Raw genomic sequence first — 20307 nt, forward strand, 5'->3', positions numbered from 1 at the left:
CCATTGGCCACGACAATGCATCACTGGCAGAGTTGGATGTACCCTCAAGCACACAATGCCATGCAGCATAGAAGGATGGCAACCAGATCGCATTGTGTCTGAGCAAAGCTAAGTGCCCTTGCACATTGTGTCAGAGGGCGTCCAACTGGTCCATGGACGAGGTCTCCCATGTGTCCTTAGTCTCAGTGCAATTGCACATCCCATGGATGGAATTCAGGCCATCTCCAAGGACTCAGGGACCTTTGGAGGTCAGGTCCTGAAATGGTACTGACCTAGAGAGGGGATTCTCAAACACATTGCTATGGGCTCCCTTGAGTCACACCAGGGAAAGACACAGTTGGCAGAGGTGCCCAAAACACTCAGTGCTCAGGCTTGGCATCATGTTCCCCTGGGAGCCCTGGTTCTTATTTCCTACCTGAATCAGCACAAACAGCCAAATCGGTCACTTTGGACGACTCTGAAAGGAAACAAAACAACAATCCATGTCAGATTGCTTGCATAAAAGGTACCCAAAGTGACATCTGACAACAGCAACACACAGTGCTCCAACAAGCTCCAGCTTGGTATCATGTTCCCCTGGAGCCCTGGTTCTTATTTCCTACCTGAATTGGCAGAAACAGCCAAATCGGTCACTTTGGACGGGTCTGAAAGGAAACAAAACGACAATCCATCTCAGATTGGTTGCATAAAACACAACCAAAGTGACATCTGCAAACAGCAACACACACGCTCACACACCTTCCTTTCACCATCTTTGATAGGGAGACCCGTGAGATGTCTGAAGCACCTTCAGAAAGAGTGCGTGCAGTGCCTCTTAAGGGATCAGGGTGGCTCCATGTCACCCAGACTGGGCCAAGGTACTTGTCCAGTTCAACTTCTCTTCCTATGTTGGATTCTCTATTGGTGTTTCTTGAGTGTTAGGGGACTGTCTCGCTTCACAGCCTTTCAAGTCGGACCAATATTTAACTCCACCCAGGCATCATTCTCTCCTACCAGGGACCCCTTGGCCTTACGTAGGCATCTTTAGGGTAGCATTAAGCACTGCCCAATGAGGAGACGGGGTGGAAAGATAGGTTTAAGGATAGAGCTACACCAGTGATTCACGTCAACCTCTTCTTTGATTTTCGGTTCTGACACTGGCTGCTGTGTGCATGGCTCTCCGTTGCATGAGGCTGTTGATAAGTATGAGGAGAGCAAGAGCTGAAACATATAGGGGAGTTCGTACTTGGACTTCCTAGTTGTGTTCCTATTTGGTGTTGACATCGCAGTCAAATAAACTGAACAGGTTGTGACAAAATAAATTTAGATCTGAGAATTGCATTGGTAATCTTATATTACAGCAGCATAATTGAATGTAGCAAAGACAGAAAAAATGCAAATGCCCTTCCAAATGTGAGTGGCTAAAACTGTGGCATATACATTCCCTAGAATATTATTAAGCTGTTGAAAAGAATGAAGTCATATCGCTAGCAACTAAGTGTTCCCAATTATGGACCATTTTGCTCAGTGAAATAAGTGAAATATCAATGAGCAATACCATATTTTCTATCTAATAGTAAGAATTCAACTTCTAATTGGAATGTATGGTGATAGAAAATGGAGAATTTAATACCCAGATATGAGGACTCAATGCAACATGCATCCCAGATTCCAAACTAAAAATGAACTCTCAATGTAATTTTGGATATATCTATATAATGGGATGAACTCTTAAAAATTGTAACAGCAGTGTCATTGTGGACATACATAGCAGACAGACTGAACGGTAATGCTTTCTGAATGGTGGTGATATTACGAGGAAAATCCATCGGGGCATGATATTTTAGGGGGGGAAATGTCAGAATATAAGGAATTATTAAGTACATCTATAAAATAAAAGTTAAAAAATAACATCAGCTGTGCCAAAACGTGGTCTTGGAATTTGGCTTTCCTCTTTACCTTGACCAACACATTTCTACATGGAGTCCTCAGAGGGAAACCAGATGTTCGTGTGGTAGCTGTCTACCCACAAAGCATCAGCTGTGCCAAACCCCCTGCTCTTGGAATTCATGCAATGGGGACTTCTCTCTCCCCGGAATTCCATCCCTCCTGCACAGGCACAGAGCATTTCAAGAACATAATATTCAGCTCAGTCTAACACCTGCATGAAGTAGCTCTGTACATCAGTGTCTCAACAAGGCACAGACCATGAAAGTTATTCTAAGTCACCATGCCCTGGGCATCCTGCTCCAACTCAGGAGCACAGGGTGCAGAAGCCTTATGGCTGGTAATGAGCTCCTCTTTGAGCTCTTTTTCCATACCTTTCGGTGGTTCAACCTCTAGAGAATCAGGCTCGATGTCTGTGGAAGGAAAAGCAGAGCAAAGTCATCTTAATATACCATCAGACAACAGTCTCCTATTCACAACCGAAATCAGAAACAAGGCTGATCTCCCAGGATTCAAGGTCTACAACTACAGGCACCTTGACATTTCAGAGGCACCCTGAGGATGACATTATGCACAAAACATGTTTGGGGGTGACACATTCCTCACGGAACAGTGTACAAGTGCACAAAGGCATTTTGGCCCACGGCACACTCAGGCTGTCCATCCCGGGTCTCCGGGTTTCTGGCTCATTGGGGTCACTGGACTCACCTTGGCAGGTGTTCTGGAGGAGGGCCAGAAAACAAAACCTCCCTACGACAGAGTCCATCGCAGGTCAGCTCAGCTCACAGAAAACAAAACCCCGTCTGCACTGACAACACGTTTCTGGCAGAGCTTGGGGGTATACCCTCAAGCGCATAATGCCATGTGCCATGGGAAGATGGCATCCAGATTGAATTGTGTCTGAGAAAAGATACACGTCCTCACACATTGTATCACAGGGCATTCCAATTGGCCCACGTGTGTCCCCCACATCCTTGGAATGCTTGGCACAATCTCAGAAGGCGTGGCTGGAACTCGAGGCCATCTTGCAGGAGTCTTCCCAGGGAAGGTCCTCCATTTTGAAAAACGGTAGTGAACATGAAAGGGAATTCTCAGACATTGCCATGGGCACCCTTCAGTCCCTCACTGGGCAGAGGGCAGATGACATAAGTGCCCCCAACAAGCTTGGGTTTCTCCTCATGTTTCTCCGGCAGCCCAAGCTCTTTTTCCATACCTGAATCCTGTGCTGAATCCAGATAATACTTAGGTGCTGATGCTGAAGGAAAAACAAAGCAATAATGCACCTGAGCATACTTGCCTATTAGACACACCACATGACATCTGCAGCAGCCACACGTCTCATACAGCCTACTGCAACCATCTCTGAAGTCGAGATTTCTGAGACACGTGCAGCACGCTCAGACAATGTCAGTGCATAGTGTCCTAGCTGAACGTGGTGCCTCCATGTCATCCACACTGGGCCAGGGCACTTCTTCCATTCTACTTTTTCTTAGAGGCAGGATTCTCTACTGAGAAATACTCACAGGACAAGCTAGGCTTAGACTTTTGCATGCTTGCTTGCTCTGCCTTGCTTCACTTTTCTCTTTCCTTGACCAACACATTTCTACATGGAGTCCTCAGAGGGAAACCAGATGTTTGCGTGGTAGCTGTCTACCCACAAAGCACTAGCTGTGCCAAACCCCGTGCTCTTGGAATTCATGCAATGGGGACTTTCTCTCCCGCAGAACTCCATCCCTCCTGCACAGGCACAGAGTACTTCAAGCACATAACATTCAGCTCAGTCTAACACCTGCATGAAGTAGCTCCGTACATCAGTGTCTCAACAAGGCACAGACCATGAAAGTTATTCTAAGTCACCATGCCCTGGGCATCCTGCTCCAACTCAGGGTACATATCCTAAAGCCCGCACGGGCTAGTAACAAGCTCCTGTTTCCATCCTTCCTCTGTACAGAGCATATATTTCCACACTTACCTCTCAGTGGTTCTCAGTTCAGAAAATCTGGCTCCATAACTGTTAAAGAAACACAGAGCAACGTCATCTCAATATACTATCAGACAACAGTCTCCTATTCACATCTGAAATCAGGAACAAAGCTGATCTGCTCCTAGGCATCACAGTCTCCTACTGTGGGCACCTAGGCCTTTCTGAGGCACCCTAAGCACAAAATTACGCACAAGACGTGGCTGGGTGTGACAGTTTCCACATCAAGCCGCACCACTGCCCTCACGTTCAGTCTGCTTCCTACATGGTTTCTGACACTGGCTGTGGTCTGTGTTTATCTCCCATTGCCAAAGTAAGTAGATAAGCAGGAGGAAAGGAAAGGCTCCTGGATGTCAAGAAGTTCTTCCTCTGTGTTCTAAGGGATTCAAGGAAACAGACTAAGATGCCAATCATCTTTATTGGTCAGTGGCCACAAGGGAAATTCTAGACCGTCGACTTTGGTGTCCATCAACAGCCACTCACAAGTACACTACCAGTTAGGGAGATCATGCAGACATAAAGGAAGCTTGCAAGATGGTATGCGGTCAGGCCAGAAAATGAAAAGAAAGCACACCATGCCTCACTCTCTTCAGTAGAAGAGTCCCACTCTGTGTCCCCATGGACACCTGGGACAAGACAGGACGACCCATGTTTTGCCTCCTGAGACAAACGGATGACTCTTGAGCCAGAGCAGTTTTCTGTCCTGTATAGCCCTGAGCCTTGTGAATGGGGCAGGATGACTGTGCAGGTTGTGGCAATGTGGTCCAGAGTTTTGTTTCAGGGAATTGTAGTCAAGAAAGGAGATAAACATCAGAAAACTATGGGAAACCCTCTCAGTGCAGTCCCCCGGAAGAGCAATGATGCCTGACATGGGTGCAAACTTGGACGCTGCAGGCCTGCCTATGAAGCCCCTGCATCAAAGACTGGGTGCTATCCCCACGCTCCTGAACTCGGGGTCACCGTCACATGCTGTTTCACCATGCTAAGGCACACAACCCTAAGGTGACGTATGACACTTTCAGGAAACAGACACGTCTCACACTCAAAACAAAAGGGGAGATTTGCCCTGCCCATCTCAGGCACCCACATGGGAATCTGCTCTGATGTTCACTGAGACCTCCAAATAAAATGGAGCGGAGGAATATATTCAATTTTGAGAGCCTTGGGAAGTGCCTTTGGAGTGTGCTGCTAGGAGATAACCTAATGCCAGCTGGCAGAAATTGGTTGCCTCAAAGCTGTTGCCCCCTGGATATAATACTTTCCCAAGGTGCATCTCTCCCATGCACAAAGGGAATGTGGAGTGGCATCCAAAACACCAATGTGACAATGAAAACCATCATTCCCAACAGCAGAGGGTAGTGGGCTAGGTGCCATCATTCCCAACAGCAGGGGCTAGTGGGCTAGGTACCATCATTCCCAACAGCAGGGGGTAGTGGGCTAAGTGCCATCATTCCCAACAGCAGAGGGTAGTGGGCTAGGTACCATCATTCCCAACAGCAGAGGGTAGTGGGCTAAGTGCCATCATTCCCAACAGCAGAGGGTAGTGGGCTAGGTACCAAAGTGTTTGAATCAGCATTTTAAGTGACTCCTAAAATGCTCAGCTGACACTGTGTATTAGAGTACTTTCTCTCTCTCAAGATTGCCTTCAGTGTCTCCCAAGTCTCTCTGATTTCTGTCATGGGTTCTACAGGTTTCCTTAGGTGTTCAGAAAATGAAAATGAAACCTACCAGCTGCAGCTCCCTTTAACAGATCCCCTTCAAGTTAGCCCATAAGCCAGATCACATACACAGAGCAAAACCTTACTGTGCCCATAGTGGATATTTAATAATTTTGATGCACCCTTAATACCCAGAAGCACACAGCATGAATGAAGTCTTATAATCCAACTGTGTCTTAGAAAATTTAAGTGTCCTTTCACATCCTGTCTGAGACCCTTGCATTGGTCCAAGGACATCTCCTGCAAGAACTAGTGTACTTCCAAAGGCATGAATGGAACTGAAGCTCTGTTTCTGGACATAGGAACCTTTCAAGTTATGGTCATGAGTCAGCAGCAAACATGAAGGAATTCTTAGGGAGATTGGTACAGCCTCCCTTCAGTCACTCCCTTGCCAGTGGAGAGATGACCGAAGTGTCCTCAGTAATCTCAGGCCTGTCTTAGTGTTCCCCTGTGCTCCAGAACACAGCACATCCAACTTTATCTCTGGTTTAAATCGCACATAATCTCATATACCCTAATTCCAGCATCACTGAATTTGGGGAAAATGAAAGGATCCAGAATGTGCAAATCTTTGTCTGTGACCCAGAATGGAAATGGTTTAGATTGTCTGCATTTTAGGTTAGGAGCCACCTGAACTCATCTTACTCATCTTCACTCACAGCCCATGGTGGTTTCATTACAGTGACTCAAAAAACATTCCACTCATGATACAGGTGGGCCCATTTCTGGATTGCAGCTGGTTTTTTATTCGAGTCTGAAAAATGACACATATCTTTGTTCATTCTTTGTCAGGGCATTCCAATCAGTCGATTGAAGTCATTTATGTCCCCTGAATACAAGCACATTACATTCAGATATGATGCACAAGGTTACTCACATAATATTTCTGATCTAATATGAACATAGAGCCATAGAAACATATGTATTTACAAAGTGATTAGCAGATTTAGTTTTTCTGAGGAAAAAGCAAGTCGGACTCCAATTTTTTACCTACAAGTTTCTGAGAACAATATTAAGAGTTGGCATTTGCAAGTCAAACACATCATTTTACCTACCCTTTCATCTGAAATATTTTGAAGCTGCTCCTAATCTTTGGCATTCTTGTAAAGAGAGATCAGATCTATTCAATGCTATGCTAAGTTTTGCCATGGCTCCTTGAAGCCTTGTGGCTTTCAGGCACAACCAGCACAACCAGTTAAAATTGTCCAGAAAATCCAAAGTGTTGGCCCTGAGTTCCCAATTCAGTGAGCTCTCACCTGTGCCATTTTCTGGATTCCACATGACGATTTCATGTTCAGTGCTGTTTCCACTGCTGGTGCTGGAATCTCTGCATCTCTTACTAAGTAAAGACTCATTGTGGTGTTCAAAGATCTGTGGGTAGTTTTCAATAAAATCTCTATGATAGACATCTGTAACACAAAAGCATGGAAACAGGGTACTCTTTTTCACCTGCAAATATGAGTCATGTATTCTATGTGAACACTGGACATTACAAAAAACACAAATTCTAAACAAAATTCACAGTTGACATAAACATATATGAACCATTTCCTGAACTATGGTTACACTTTCAAAAGTACTAAGTAATTTGTCAAAAATACTGCCCTTCAGAAAAACAGTATTTTCTGTGTCCTAGTGCAATAAAATGCTAATATTTTAATAACTTCTTTGTTTAAATAGCACAATTGTCTATATATAAGGGCTAGGCACAATAGCTCAATGACTAAATCGTCACCTGACATGTGCCAGGATCTCATATTGGTGCTAATTCACGTCCTGGTTGCTCCACTTCCCTCCAGCTGTTTGCTTGTGGCCTGGAAAAGCAGTAGAGGATGGCATACAGCCTTGGAACACTGAGCCCATGTGGGAGATCTGGAAGAAGCCCCTGGCTTTGGATCAGCTCAGCTTTAGCCGTTGCAGCCATGTGGGGAGTGAACCAGCAGATGAATCATCTGTCTGTCTGTCTCTCTGGAAATCTGATCTGCCTTTCCTTTTCCCAGTGAGTCTACGTAGGATGTTTGAGGTGATGGTGTGCACTTTCACATAACTGGTGAAGTACTCAACAGAAGAAAACGTGTGTTATATTGAACTTGGGAAGAGGAGATTTTTGTGGATCTTTTGACACGAATGGAGTCAACTACAAGGGAAATGTCTGTTTCTTCAGCTGCAATCCTTCCATAACTACTGCCCTGCTTCACTCTAACATTACACCTATGTCAGCTTGACAAGAGCTGTCATTGTACTGGAGACATTTGGGTCCATTAGGACGCTTTAAAACTTTGACTCATTTTCATTCCAGTAGCATAGGTAAGATGGAAAGCGGCATTCCACTGAGTGAGCTACAAGAAGGGTCACTGAGTAGGGGAATACATGTGCTCATTTTGAACAGGCCATGTCACTATTGATCTGAGGATACTGTTGTTAACACTACTGACTCTACTCAGCTGAGAAGGCTTGATAAAGAAACTGTGAAATTCAGGTGTGCTTGGTCCTCAGTGATGCGTGACAGAATGCATCTCAGATTGATCACTTACTAAAACCCCCACATTCCCTTCTCTAATGTTATATAACAGTAGAGAATGTTACATAACATTCTGCTTCCCTGTGCTTTAACGCTTCATGTTTCTGTTTCCTGCTTTGGAAAGAAGTGATTTACTGCTCTCAATTTCTGACTTACCACCACACATTCCCGCATCTCCAAATATAGAATAAGTGACCTTGACATTCAGGAAGGATATACAGCGCTTTTCATTGTAAAATGCGGTTCATCACAATGGAAATGGGGCACCTCATTACCTGTTTAACTATTTCATTTTCCAATGAAGCGATCTGCGATGTACATTTCCACAGTGAAAACACACTTGTTGTGATGTAAAAAGCTAGCTTGGGTGCGCTCATCAGGTTGAAGGAGGCATAGTTGGATATCTCATGCAAGCACAGACATAACTGCCTCAGGATGTCCACATTGCATGCGGGCAGGTGTTCTAAGAGCCTAAACACGTACACACACAAGCAAAACAAACAAATGCAGTCACTTCCCTGCTGAAGTGAGAGACAGAAAGGGAACAAAATATTTCAAATTCCATTTTCTTAATAGTGTCACTGGGGCTTGAGTGGGGCGAAGGAGAGGTTAAAATTGTTTTTTCACTTGAATAACTTTGTGAATGTCCAGTTTACACAAGTCTTAAAAGTGGCTGTTGCATTCCAGAATGTGCTCAAAGCTTACTGAGGAAATTTAACAGCATTTGAGTTGCAAACATTTTACCTTGTAAGGTAAAACTGAAGCAATGCTGTCTCAAGGCAACAGTAAAACAATGAAGCAAAACACATTCAAGGTATGAATTCAAGCGAAAGTGATTGATGTCAATTCTTTCAGCATACACAGAGTTATCCACCTAATTAGCATTGACAAGTGGATAGTGAGATCAACAAAGAGCTATTCTTTTTTTTTTTTTTTTAAAGATATCAAGGATTTTATTTTAAAACTAGCTTATTTTTCTTTGATTTTATATTTCGCTTCCCAGGAAAGACCCTGGACATGCATTGATTGACATTTAAAGTATAAGGCATTGTTAATTTTTTTTAATTATTTATTATTTAACTTCAGTAATTACATTGTATTATGTGACACAGTTACATAGATACTTGGGTTCTCCCCACCTCTCCCCAAACCCTCCCACCATGGTGGATTCCTCCACCTTGTTGCATAACCACAGCTCAAGTTCAGTTGAGATTTCCCCATTGCAAGCGTATACCAAACATAGAGTCCAGCATCTTATTGTCCCGTCAAGTTCAACGGCTTTTTAGGTATACCCTCTCTGGTCTGATGACAGAGCCAGCAGAGTATCATCCCAGTCAATTGAAAGCTCCAACATACCATCAGCAAAAATTTACATCATTATGGAATTAATTGACATAGTAATGAGTAACCAATATGTTAAAAGTAAATGCGGGTTCCCAGCCACCTTCTGTGACCACCTCACCTACACTTCAATTTTAGTTTATACACAACATGTAACATTCAAAACATAACATGTTATACATAACATCATATCATCTTAAATTAAGGCAAACATGTGGTATTTAACCTTTTGGGATTGGCTCATTTCCCTTAGCATTATGGTTTCCAGTTTGGCCCATTTGGCCACAAAGAACTGCATTTTGTTTTTTTTAATAGCTGAGTAGTATTCCATGGAGTAGATGTACCATAGCTTTCTTATCCAATCCTCTGTTGATGGGCATTTTGGTTGTTTCCATGTTTTTGCAATTACTGATTGTGCTGCTATGAACATAGGAGTGCATGTTGGTTTCTCATAAAACAAGTGTTCTGGATATATTCCTAGGAGTGCTATTGCTGGATCATACGGTATGTTGAATTTGAGTTGTTTGAATATTCTCCATACTGATTTCCATAGAGGCTGTACCAGCCTGCAGCCCCACCAGCAGTGGAGTAGGGTTCCCTTTTCCCCGCAACCTCGCCAACAAGTGTCGTTGGTGCTTTTATTCATGTGGGCCAGTCTTACTGGCGTTAGGTGGTACCTCATTGATGTTTTAATTTGGATTTCCCTTATTGCCAGGGAACTTGAGCATTTTTTCATATGTTTATTTGCCATTTGGGTTTGTTCCTTTGTGAAGTGTTTGCCCATTTCCCGTGCCCATTTCTTGAGTGGCTTGTTTGTTTTGACATTTTGGTTGTTTTGTAGCTCTTTGTATATTCTGGATATTAGCCCTCTATCACCTATGTCGTGTGCGAAGATCTTCTCCCATTCTGTGGGTTGCCTTTTTACTTTGTTGATTGTTTCTCTAGCTGTACAGAAGCTTCTTAGTTTGATGAGGTCCCACTTGTTTATTTTGGTCTTGATTTCTACTGCATCTGGAGTCTTTTTTAGGAAGTGAGGGGATCAGTAAGTTTCCGCTCCATTCATGTGACATTCAGTACAGTGTCCATAATTCCATACCAATACTACTTGGTGTGAATAAGAACCCAGTGGGTGTGGTAAAGTCTACCTCTCCTCCGATTCCGGTCTTTGTGTGTGTGACTACATGAATCCCCTTCACAGCGCACATGCTTGTTGTGGTTAAAGCACAAGCTAATATTTTTCTCTAACTGTGTTGGCTATATTTGGAGACATGTCTGGATTAGATGTGAATATTACCACCTTCTGATTTCTGCGATTTCCACTTCATCCTCATCAAGGACACCAAGCCAACTATCGTAGAGTTCCATTGTAAAAAGAGTTCCAGGTATGATCCGAAGACAATCCTTTCCAAGATTAAAAAGTCATAAAAATTTGATGACAAATATGGTTTGGAGAAATTGCAAAGGTAATATTTCATTGTAATATTCATTTTAATCAGCACTTTCTAGAAACTCAAACTGTGACCTCTATAAAACTTAGGCTGCAATTTACACCAATGTGTATCTGCAGAAAGGGGTACTTTAATTTCTTCTAAAACAAGATGTGTAAAACCAGGGTCTGGGCAGTTTCAGAAGAGAAGGCAAACTCCCTTATTGTCTAAAGGTTCTTTGGGGCATGATTATGGCAGTGTGTTGAATTGCTTCCAAAAACAAAGTCAGTGATCCCTATCAGAGGAACAGGTCAATCCTTGGCTGCTCCACTTCTGTTCAAGCTCCTTACTAATGTACTTGGGAGAGCAGTAGATAATTGTCCAATTGCCTGGGCTCCTGACACATTGGATATTAAGATGGAGCTCTAGGATCCAGGCATTAGCCTGGCCCAACCCAGTCCAGCACAGTCCACTGTGGTCAGTCGGGGAGTGAACTGGCATAAGTAATGATGATGATATGTGCGTGCAGATGCACATTTTTGTCCTTGTATGTATGTTAATTTACTTGAAAGGTGAAAAGGTGAATATTTGAACAACAGAGTAACACAGGAAGAGACAGAGGCTGCGAGTGAGACTTTATTCCCCATATAGCCATGCTGGCCAGGCCAGAGCAGGGCCATGTGAAACCAGGAGCCAGGAATTCTGCCATGAGGCACTGCAGCATCTTTTAGTGCCTTATCATATGCATCAGCGAGAAGGCTGTTTTGAAGCAGATCAGCTACAACCTGAACCAGGGCTCCTATGGGATGGTTGTGTTGTAGCCAACAGCTAAACCCCCTGCACCACAATCCCAGCCCTATCTATGTCTCCTTCAATCAGCATGTTTCACATAAAACAAATACAAACATATCTGCATTCCTTGTGCATAGTTTAGCAAACTAGGAACAATGTGAAGAAACAAACTGCAAGTCCTTTTATACCTTGACGGTGTCACTGATGAGCAATGAAGTCACTTTGCAGGTAGATTCTTTCCCTGTTTCCCAGGAAATGCCCCAGGTGTATGTGAGAGGAACTCTCCAGCTCTGAATTACTAGGAATGAGTTCATTTGGGTGGTTCTTGGTCCGCTGAGTACTGCATTTCTGTGAGTAGGATAGATATCCCCTCTCGGCTTCCTTGGGTTTCACAGTTAGTAGATGTGGTATGTTATGAAAGCCACACAATGACCCAAGGGGAACACAGAAAGTTGCAACTGCACCTCTGCTTCTAGGTTGCTCAAAGGCAAATTCAATTTAGTGCTTGCATTTATTTGTAGTCTGGACCAACTCTCCAGGTGATTCACATCGTATTTATCCAGTCACACTACAACATTTCCAGAAGGCTAAATGCCACATCTTTCAAAAAAAACCTGTACCATCAGTGTGCCTTAGAAAGGGCAGTGCAAGCATGTGATTGCCCAACCTAGAATATATTGTCATGATCTCAGCATGCTGCAGGTGGCTTATATGACACTACAGAATGGTTTCTACTTGTCATATGGCATTATTGGGGGGGGTAAGAAAGAAGCAAGGATAATGAGTTTCCAAAAATTTAATATGTATAATTATGTAATAATTAGCAGGTTTTGTTTCACAGTTGCTAAAACTACCAACAATTCAGTTTTTCTTGTTTGATTATATCTCCCTGTGGAAACCCACAATACTTGTAATTCCTGTGTATACTTTAAAACAAATGTACATTTTATATCATTTAAGCATTTTAAAAAAACATTTATTTATCTGACATGGAAAATTACACAGAGACAGAGTTTTCCATTTGCTGATTCACTCCTCAGATGACCACAACAATCAGGGATTGGCCAGATCAAAGCCAGGATCCAGGAAACTCATCTGAGTCTCTCACAAGGGTGCAGAGACCCACTCTCTTGAGCCATCTTTCACTGCTTCCCAAAGTCATCAACAGGGAGATGAATGGCAAGTGGAACACCTAGGACTAGAACCATACACAATGCCCCCATTGCAGGTGGTGGCTGTACCAGGCAACAATGCTATCCCCTCACTTGAGTTTTAGAAATTTTTTCTCAATGGTCAGAGACATTGAGAAGGAGACACATACATAAATACACAAAGTGTGAGAGGGATTCAGGAACAGATGGTGACAGTAATGGAGAAGGAAGATGGAGGGAGAGAAAAAGAGAGATGCATAGACAAATGACTATAATATTTACTAAAGTATCAAGGTCAGATCCAAAGGTCTGAAGCCAGAATCCAGGAGCTTTATTCTTGTCTCTAATGTGGGTGGCAAGGACATCAATAGCTTTGCTATCTTGTCCTGCCTTCCCAGACAAATTAACAAGGTGCCCCATCAGAAGCAAGACCTTGAAGTGCTGCTCTCACATGGAATGACAGTATTCCCAGGCCCAGCATAACACAAGACCCAACACTTTGAGAATCTGAACCTTGTTTTTTTAATTTTATTTTTTAATTAAATTTATTCATTAATTACATTGTGTTGTAATTACATAGAATCTGGGATTCTCCCCCCACCCTCCCCCCATGGTGGGTTCCTCCACCTTGTTGCATAACCATATGAACCTTGTTTTGTCTGTCCCATGCACTTTGTCTAAACTTCCCATTGCGGATTGGCTACTATGCAAATGTAACTGTAAGCACCAACAGAGGTCGCTATTGAGGCAGCTCTAAGCATTCCTTCTTACACTACTTGTAAAGGAAAGACTTAAGAGACTGGGGCAGTTGGATGATGAACTTAATGACCCTTTTCTTTGTTTCTATGTTTCTTTTGATTTTAGGGTAGACATTTGCCTAATGTAGAAAACTCCTAAAATGGTTTTCAGCAGCTTCCAATGAGGTATGTTTAGGAAACTTTGATGTCATCAGGAGGATGCTGTCAAGTTCAGCAAAGGTAGGATTGTTTTGGTCAACATTCTGTATGAATAATCAAGATTTTGAAGACTCTTCTGTAAGTATTAGAAACTATGACAGCATAATTTTGCATGGCATGTTCAGAGGAAGACAGTGGGAGTGGATTTTGAAAACTAGGAAAGCAGGGCCAGGCGGCGTGGCCTAGTGGCTAAAGTCCTCGCCTTGAACGCCCCGGGATCCCATATGGGTGCCGGTTCTAATCCCAGCAGCTCCACTTCCCATCCAGCTCCCTGCTTGTGGCCTGGGAAGGCAGTCGAGGACAGCCCAATGCATTGGGACCCTGCACCCACGTGGGAGACCCGGAAGAGGTTCCGGGTTCCCAGCTTCGGATAGGCACAGCACCGGCCATTGTGGTCACTTGGGGAGTGAATCATCGGACGGAGGATCTTCCTTTCTGTCTCTCCTCCTCTCTGTATATCTGACTTTGTAATAAAATAAATCTTAAAAAAAAAAAAGAAAACTAGGAAAGCCTATCAAACATGCAGAATTTGTTCAATAGAGAGAGTAGTTACCTACAATTTGGAATTTCCAAGGTGTTTTTTAGGTTCTTGGATGCTTAAACACTTGACCTATTACTGTTCTTGAAGTGCCAGGATAAATGAAACCCATCAGAGATTTCATACTGTGCATGATGACAACAGAACTCCCCCTACCTTTGATGCGGCTGCCACGACAAGTGGAGACTCATTCTCCCAATTTAATGTATGTCCAAACATAATTCTTTCCTTGAGACACAGAAATGATTTTATGTTGTCAATGTTTTGAAAAATACCCTTTGTCGATGGCCCATTTTGCCTTAAAAAGTGAAGCATCTCCTGCAAGGAATAAAACGTAAACAAATTACAGGACGTTTCACAACCACCAGCCCAGAACATGAACTGGATCTGTACAGGAACAGACACAGTGCGTGAATCAACATGGCAAGAGCTGACTGATGGGAAGAAAGGAAATCTGTTTCAGTGTTTCCAAGTATATTTTCCAGTTATCCATCTAATCAATGCCCATACGCTGAATGGTTTGATTGTTGATTTTAACCTCATCTTCCTCTTCCAATAAATCAAACTTTTAAACCAAAGTTTTCTTCTTCAAGCTTTCAGTGAATCAATCTCTACTGTCTATCCTGCTGTTACTATTTCCAAAAACCTGTTTCTCCCAACTAGGAAGATATCATTGCCACTGTTATTGACATCAGCCCATCCTTATCTAAATAACTACGGGCTGCATTCTTACATTCGGTGGTTGCCTACACTCATCTAAAACCAGGGTGAAGGCCCACATGTGACAGAATGCCTTCTTTGACTGCATGCCCATTATACCAGATTTTCACTGCCTTCTACATCTTAATGCCAACAGAGCAAGATGTGTTTCACAAATATCACAGGGAATTTGTCATTTATTAGGCTATTTATATTTTATGCCTGCAACATAATGTATTACCTGATACTTTTTCATCCATTGATGACATCATCTTGATGAGGACCCTGGGAGCTCCTTGAACTTGTGAATGGAGTAAGGTCTGGGAGAACGTCCAAGATGGACCTAGCCTGATAAATTCCTTCCCACCCAGGAGACATCTCCTTATGTACAGGAGAAAGCAAACAGATACACTGGGTAATCAACCAGTGTGCATGCTATTAAAAATCCTTGTTGGAAATAACAGGGCCAAGTTCTGAGGCCTATATTCAACACATTCTCTTATGATAGAAGTATGAATACATTTGAGAATAATGTGTTTAAGCATTTTAAATACAAACCAAACTCATGTGAGAGAGCTTGTGTGAGAAGTCTGAGTCATCTAGACAAAGGGAGTAGAGGAACACTTCAAGCAAGAGGCTGCAAATGAGGGGCTGTGGACTCAGGGAATCAGACATGCACCTTTCCTACGTCAGTGAGCAAGTCACTGGAGGACACTGCTGAAACCAGTGAGATCGACTACCACTTTTCCTGTTGTGTTTCAAGTAAGACTGCAATTCCTAATCAGACTGTGCTTGTTTTTGAGGTCACAATAAGAGAACCTGTCAGCCAAAGCCAGGGGCTGACAAATGATTGTCACATTTGAAACAGAGTTGCATGAGGACACTTAATACCTCAGGTTCTCAGCGATCAGGAGGCATAACAATCATAATGCTACCTACCAAAATGACTGCTGTAAGATCATTCATTTGAAGCCTAACCAGCTGTGCAGTAGCATCAGTGTCCAGAGACAGGCCATCCTGGCTTGCTGTAGCACCCAGGCAAGACAAATAATTTCTGAAAAATGCTGAAGACAAAGTGAAGTGATTAGATTACACCTACAATGACAGATTTTCTTCCTACATTTTCCATTTGACAAATTTTTTTGAGGGGGAGGTCAGGGTTAGAAAAGTGAGAAACCGAGTCCTTTCCACATACAAGTTCATACCACCTGAATTAGCTAGTTGCATCCATGTGGCATTATGAATTTTCCTCCAAATTACCTGTAAGGTGCCAGGCAAGTGTTTAGTTTACTGAATAAGATGCCTGAAGCCCATGTCAGAGTACCTGAGTCTGATGTCCTCCAGGTTCCAATTGCAACTTCTTACAAATCAAGGCCCTGGCTAACAAAATTAAGTTCCTGCTTCTAGCAAACACAACATGAATAAGTCCCCAACTTCCAGCTCCAGTCCTGCCTCTCACAAGAGTGACATGGATAAGATCCCAACTTCCAGCCCTGACCCTGACCCTGCCTCTCATAGGGGTGACATGGATAAGATCCCAGCTTCTGGCCCTGACCATGGCACAATCATGGCATTTATGGAGTGAAGAAAAGAACAGGAAGCTTCTATCTCCGTGTGTCTTGCTCTTTGTGTCTCATCTCCTAAGGATGAGGATGCTTTTCAAGCTCAATTCTTCTGGCAGCAATACTTCTCAAGCGGTTTTTGGCTTTGAATCATGAACACCCCACATTGGACTGTATGTATATCCTGCTAAGCCTAATCAGTGGATTCAGGAGTCAGATCTGATTTGAAAGGTTCATGTAGTCACACACACCAAGGTCAGAATTGGAGGAGAGGTAGACTTTACCACACCCTCTGAGTACAAAATGTTGTTACATAATAACAAAAATCAATTTAGCACACTATCCAGTCACTTTGGTCCAAACAGAATTGATCTGAATTCAGTGCCAAAACTTTTAACTCTCCTTCAGATCTCCCACCAGAGATGGGAAGTCATCATTTCTTGGGCCTTCAGAAGTGATGTGCTTTCTGGTAAAGATCTATTTGCAATGCATAAGGACACGCCAAGAAATCTTCAAATCACTCATTCACTGCTGCAATGGCCACACATCAAGGGATGTGGCTGAAGACGGGAACTCCACCTGAGTCTCCCACGTTGGAGGCAGGAGCCCAGGGATTGGGTAACCCTCTGCCGCCATCTCAGGCACACCGCCAGCAAGGTCTATTATCATTGGAGCAGCTGGGAGTCAAACTGGTGCTACAACGCGATTCCAGCACTGTAAGATGCATCTTAACTCACTGTGCCCTTACATCTACCCCTCAGAAGGCAATTTCTGTAGATACCCAGGTTTATACATGCTTAATTTTGTTGGGAAAATGCATAGGACATCTAGAGCTGACAGAAGTTCTAACATTAGAACAAGCATAATCCTAAACTGTGCTGGATTCTGATTTCAAACCATTTCTCTCAAGCTGGTTCTGTTTCTTCATATTCATCCTCCCACACAGGGAAGACCTTGGTGTCAGAACACCTTGGTGTTAGAATCCATTTGTGTTCCAATTTTGTTCTCAGGAATGCAGATATGTGCTGAGAGCAGGCCATTACATCTAATAAAAGAACTCACCACCTCTACGCTGGGGTCTTGGCTTGCCCCGGCATGTCAGGATAAACTGCAGTTTTCCATCAGCTAAGATCTCTGGGATGGACTCCAGAAGGATATGGGGAGAGGTGGGCTTCCCTGGTGCGGACTGACTGATGGAAGTTCGATAATAGTGCTCCTGAATTGTGTACGGATTTTCATGGCCTAGGCAGAGAAGAATCTCATTTTATATCAGGCTGATGGTGAGAAGTATAATCAATCACACCGACTGTCAGTGTGGGCATTGCGCTGGTGCAACTCAAGCTCCCCTTTGTCTATGGAACAGCATCATGAAAAGAAAAACATACAGGTGTCCTATAGAACATAAGGTGAAATGGGGAAGTTAAATGAGGACATATGTATCCATCATCTGCTTGAGAAAATGAAGTTCGATTCCATTTTCATTTCATACCAAAGGAACAAGTCCAAGAAATATCTTTCATCTGCACCTGTAAAAGCAGGTGACAAACTTCATTTTTGCTCCTTCTATAGTAAAAACTAGTGCATTAAGTCAGAGATCAGGCACCTGTGTCTGCCGTGGAATGAGCTTGTGGCATTTCAGTTTTAAATGGGTGAATGACGATTGCAAGAGGTCATCTCCATTATGAGAGTGTTTAAACTTTTGGGCAAACATGGATATGCAGGTTTTTTAAGTGCAATTTTGAAATAATTAATATGTTTTTATTTTCCAGAACACTTACCCATGAGTGGGAATGGAGCCTCGGTCTTGCCATAATGGACCCACAGCTGGTAATCTCTTTCTGAGCCCTTGGAGAAAAAAGGACTTGGCCTCAAAACATGTTTTCATCAGAGAATACTTAAACACGTATTTCCAGAGCATTTCTACATTTCCAAAGAAGAAAATAACTGGGACCAGTGCCAATGCTATCTGATCCACAATTCTGCTCAACAAAGTGGCCTAAGGGTTAAGGAATCACATTTATGCTACTACACTAACGACCACAAGTCTACTCCTGATCATTGTTTCAGCCATCAGCAGACTCCTAGGAGAATGGTATGATTTCCTTTTCCATGACTCTGTTCATGTACAAGTACTGCCTGCCAAGACTGCCTAAACAAGGTGACACCTACATGACATCATAAGCTCAGCCATTCAGAAAGAACAGGCACAGGACCAGAAGGCAAGGAAGAGAAAGCAGAATTAACCCATCAGCTTCCATTCCCACAACTCTTACCATGGGGATGGTCAAAAGGAGGGTTCTCAGCTGGAAAAGCAGACCACAAGAACGTGATTACCCACGCAACTCTAGAAATGCCAGTTGGAACCAGCACATCAGTATCATGTTTCTGTTCAACATTTTAATTCCTTTCAGGAGCGAGCAAGCCAAAACGAGATTCACAAGGAGTAACCATTCATCACCTGATGATAGCCTCGATTACTCAGGAAATGCACTAGCAGGCAGGGAGGCTCTCTCACAAACATCCATTTACATATGTAGAGCTTCACTGCCTAAAAATTACTCAGGAGCAGGAAGATCTAACGAAACTCTTGTTTGAAGGTATGGAACCCTTATGCTGCAGTGCCTTAACTGGCACATATGGATACAAATGGGATCCGCTCATCTGTAAATTGAAATTCCTTTTTTTCTGACGAGACTCCAAGAAAAACTCTGGCTATTAATGAAATCAACTATACTTAAAGTCGAATCTTTGTCACCAACCCCATTCATACAACTCTCTCTCCTCCAAGGCCTAATTCTTCTTCAGAGTTCACATACATTATTCACTAGACTTCAGTGCAGGGCTGTATGTTTTACTCAGTACACAGAAACTCAGCAATTCATCCTTCTTTCAAATGTATAACTGACTTGTGTTGCAGTGAAATAATTGGATTCTTATGCCAACTCCGCTTGCCCTGGAGACTTGAATACGTTAGAAAAATCTTGAATATCAGAATAGTATAGAGCTTTCACAGTTACAGGGAACATTTTCCAGGAACCATACTATCAAATTGTTGCTTATTTTTCTGCTGATAGAATGGCAAGCTCTTCAGTGACAGGATGGGATTCTGATGGTCCCAATATAAATGCCATTGCATCCTTCAAGGGCACCACAGGCTTTTAGTCACTTCTCATTTGTGTGGAATTTTCTCTTCATCTCAAATACCACATATACATATTAAAAATCTGCTAATTGGGCCTGGAGGCATGGCCTAGCGGCTAAAGTCCTCGCCTTGAAAACCCCAGGATCCCATATGGGTGCCGGTTTTTTTTTTTTTAGGTTGTATTTTTTTTTTTAGTTTTATTTTAAATTCATTAATTACATTGTATTATGTGACACAGTTTCATAGGTACTGGGATTCTCCCCACCCCTCCCCAAACCCTCCCACCATGGTGGATTCCTCCACCTTGTTGTATAACCACAGTTCAAGTTCAGTTGAGATTCCCCCATTGCAAGCATATACCAAACATAGAGTCCAGTATCTTATTGTCCCGTCAAGTTCAACGGCTTCTTAGGTATACCCTCTCTGGTCTGAAGACAGAGCCAGCAGAGTATCATCCCGATCAATTAAAAGCTCCAACATACCATCAGCAAAAATTTACATCATTATGGAATTAATTGACATAGTAATGAGTAACCAATATGGTAAAAGTAAA

The 20307-nt window shown here is 42.9% G+C and overlaps 1 protein-coding gene across 1 annotated transcript in view; it reads right to left on the reverse strand.

The window, feature by feature from the left end:
• Positions 1 to 2208: 2208 nt before the first annotated feature.
• The window catches only part of LOC131478849 (rho GTPase-activating protein 20-like), a gene marked incomplete at its 3' end in the record, with an annotated part of 35446 nt that continues 17347 nt past the window's right edge, over positions 2209 to 20307 (reverse strand). The window contains exons 7-15 of the mRNA XM_058659414.1: positions 18391 to 18457; positions 17675 to 17854; positions 15990 to 16114; positions 14508 to 14669; positions 10785 to 10888; positions 8422 to 8617; positions 6882 to 7034; positions 2635 to 2647; positions 2209 to 2339 (exon numbers count right to left, since the gene is read on the reverse strand). Of these exons, the coding sequence (XP_058515397.1) occupies positions 2209 to 2339; positions 2635 to 2647; positions 6882 to 7034; positions 8422 to 8617; positions 10785 to 10888; positions 14508 to 14669; positions 15990 to 16114; positions 17675 to 17854; positions 18391 to 18457 (1131 nt within the window). The remainder of the gene's footprint in view (positions 2340 to 2634; positions 2648 to 6881; positions 7035 to 8421; positions 8618 to 10784; positions 10889 to 14507; positions 14670 to 15989; positions 16115 to 17674; positions 17855 to 18390; positions 18458 to 20307) is intronic.

This window comes from Ochotona princeps, unplaced genomic scaffold, assembly GCF_030435755.1.
Source record: "Ochotona princeps isolate mOchPri1 unplaced genomic scaffold, mOchPri1.hap1 HAP1_SCAFFOLD_184, whole genome shotgun sequence".
Classification (NCBI taxonomy): domain Eukaryota; kingdom Metazoa; phylum Chordata; class Mammalia; order Lagomorpha; family Ochotonidae; genus Ochotona; species Ochotona princeps.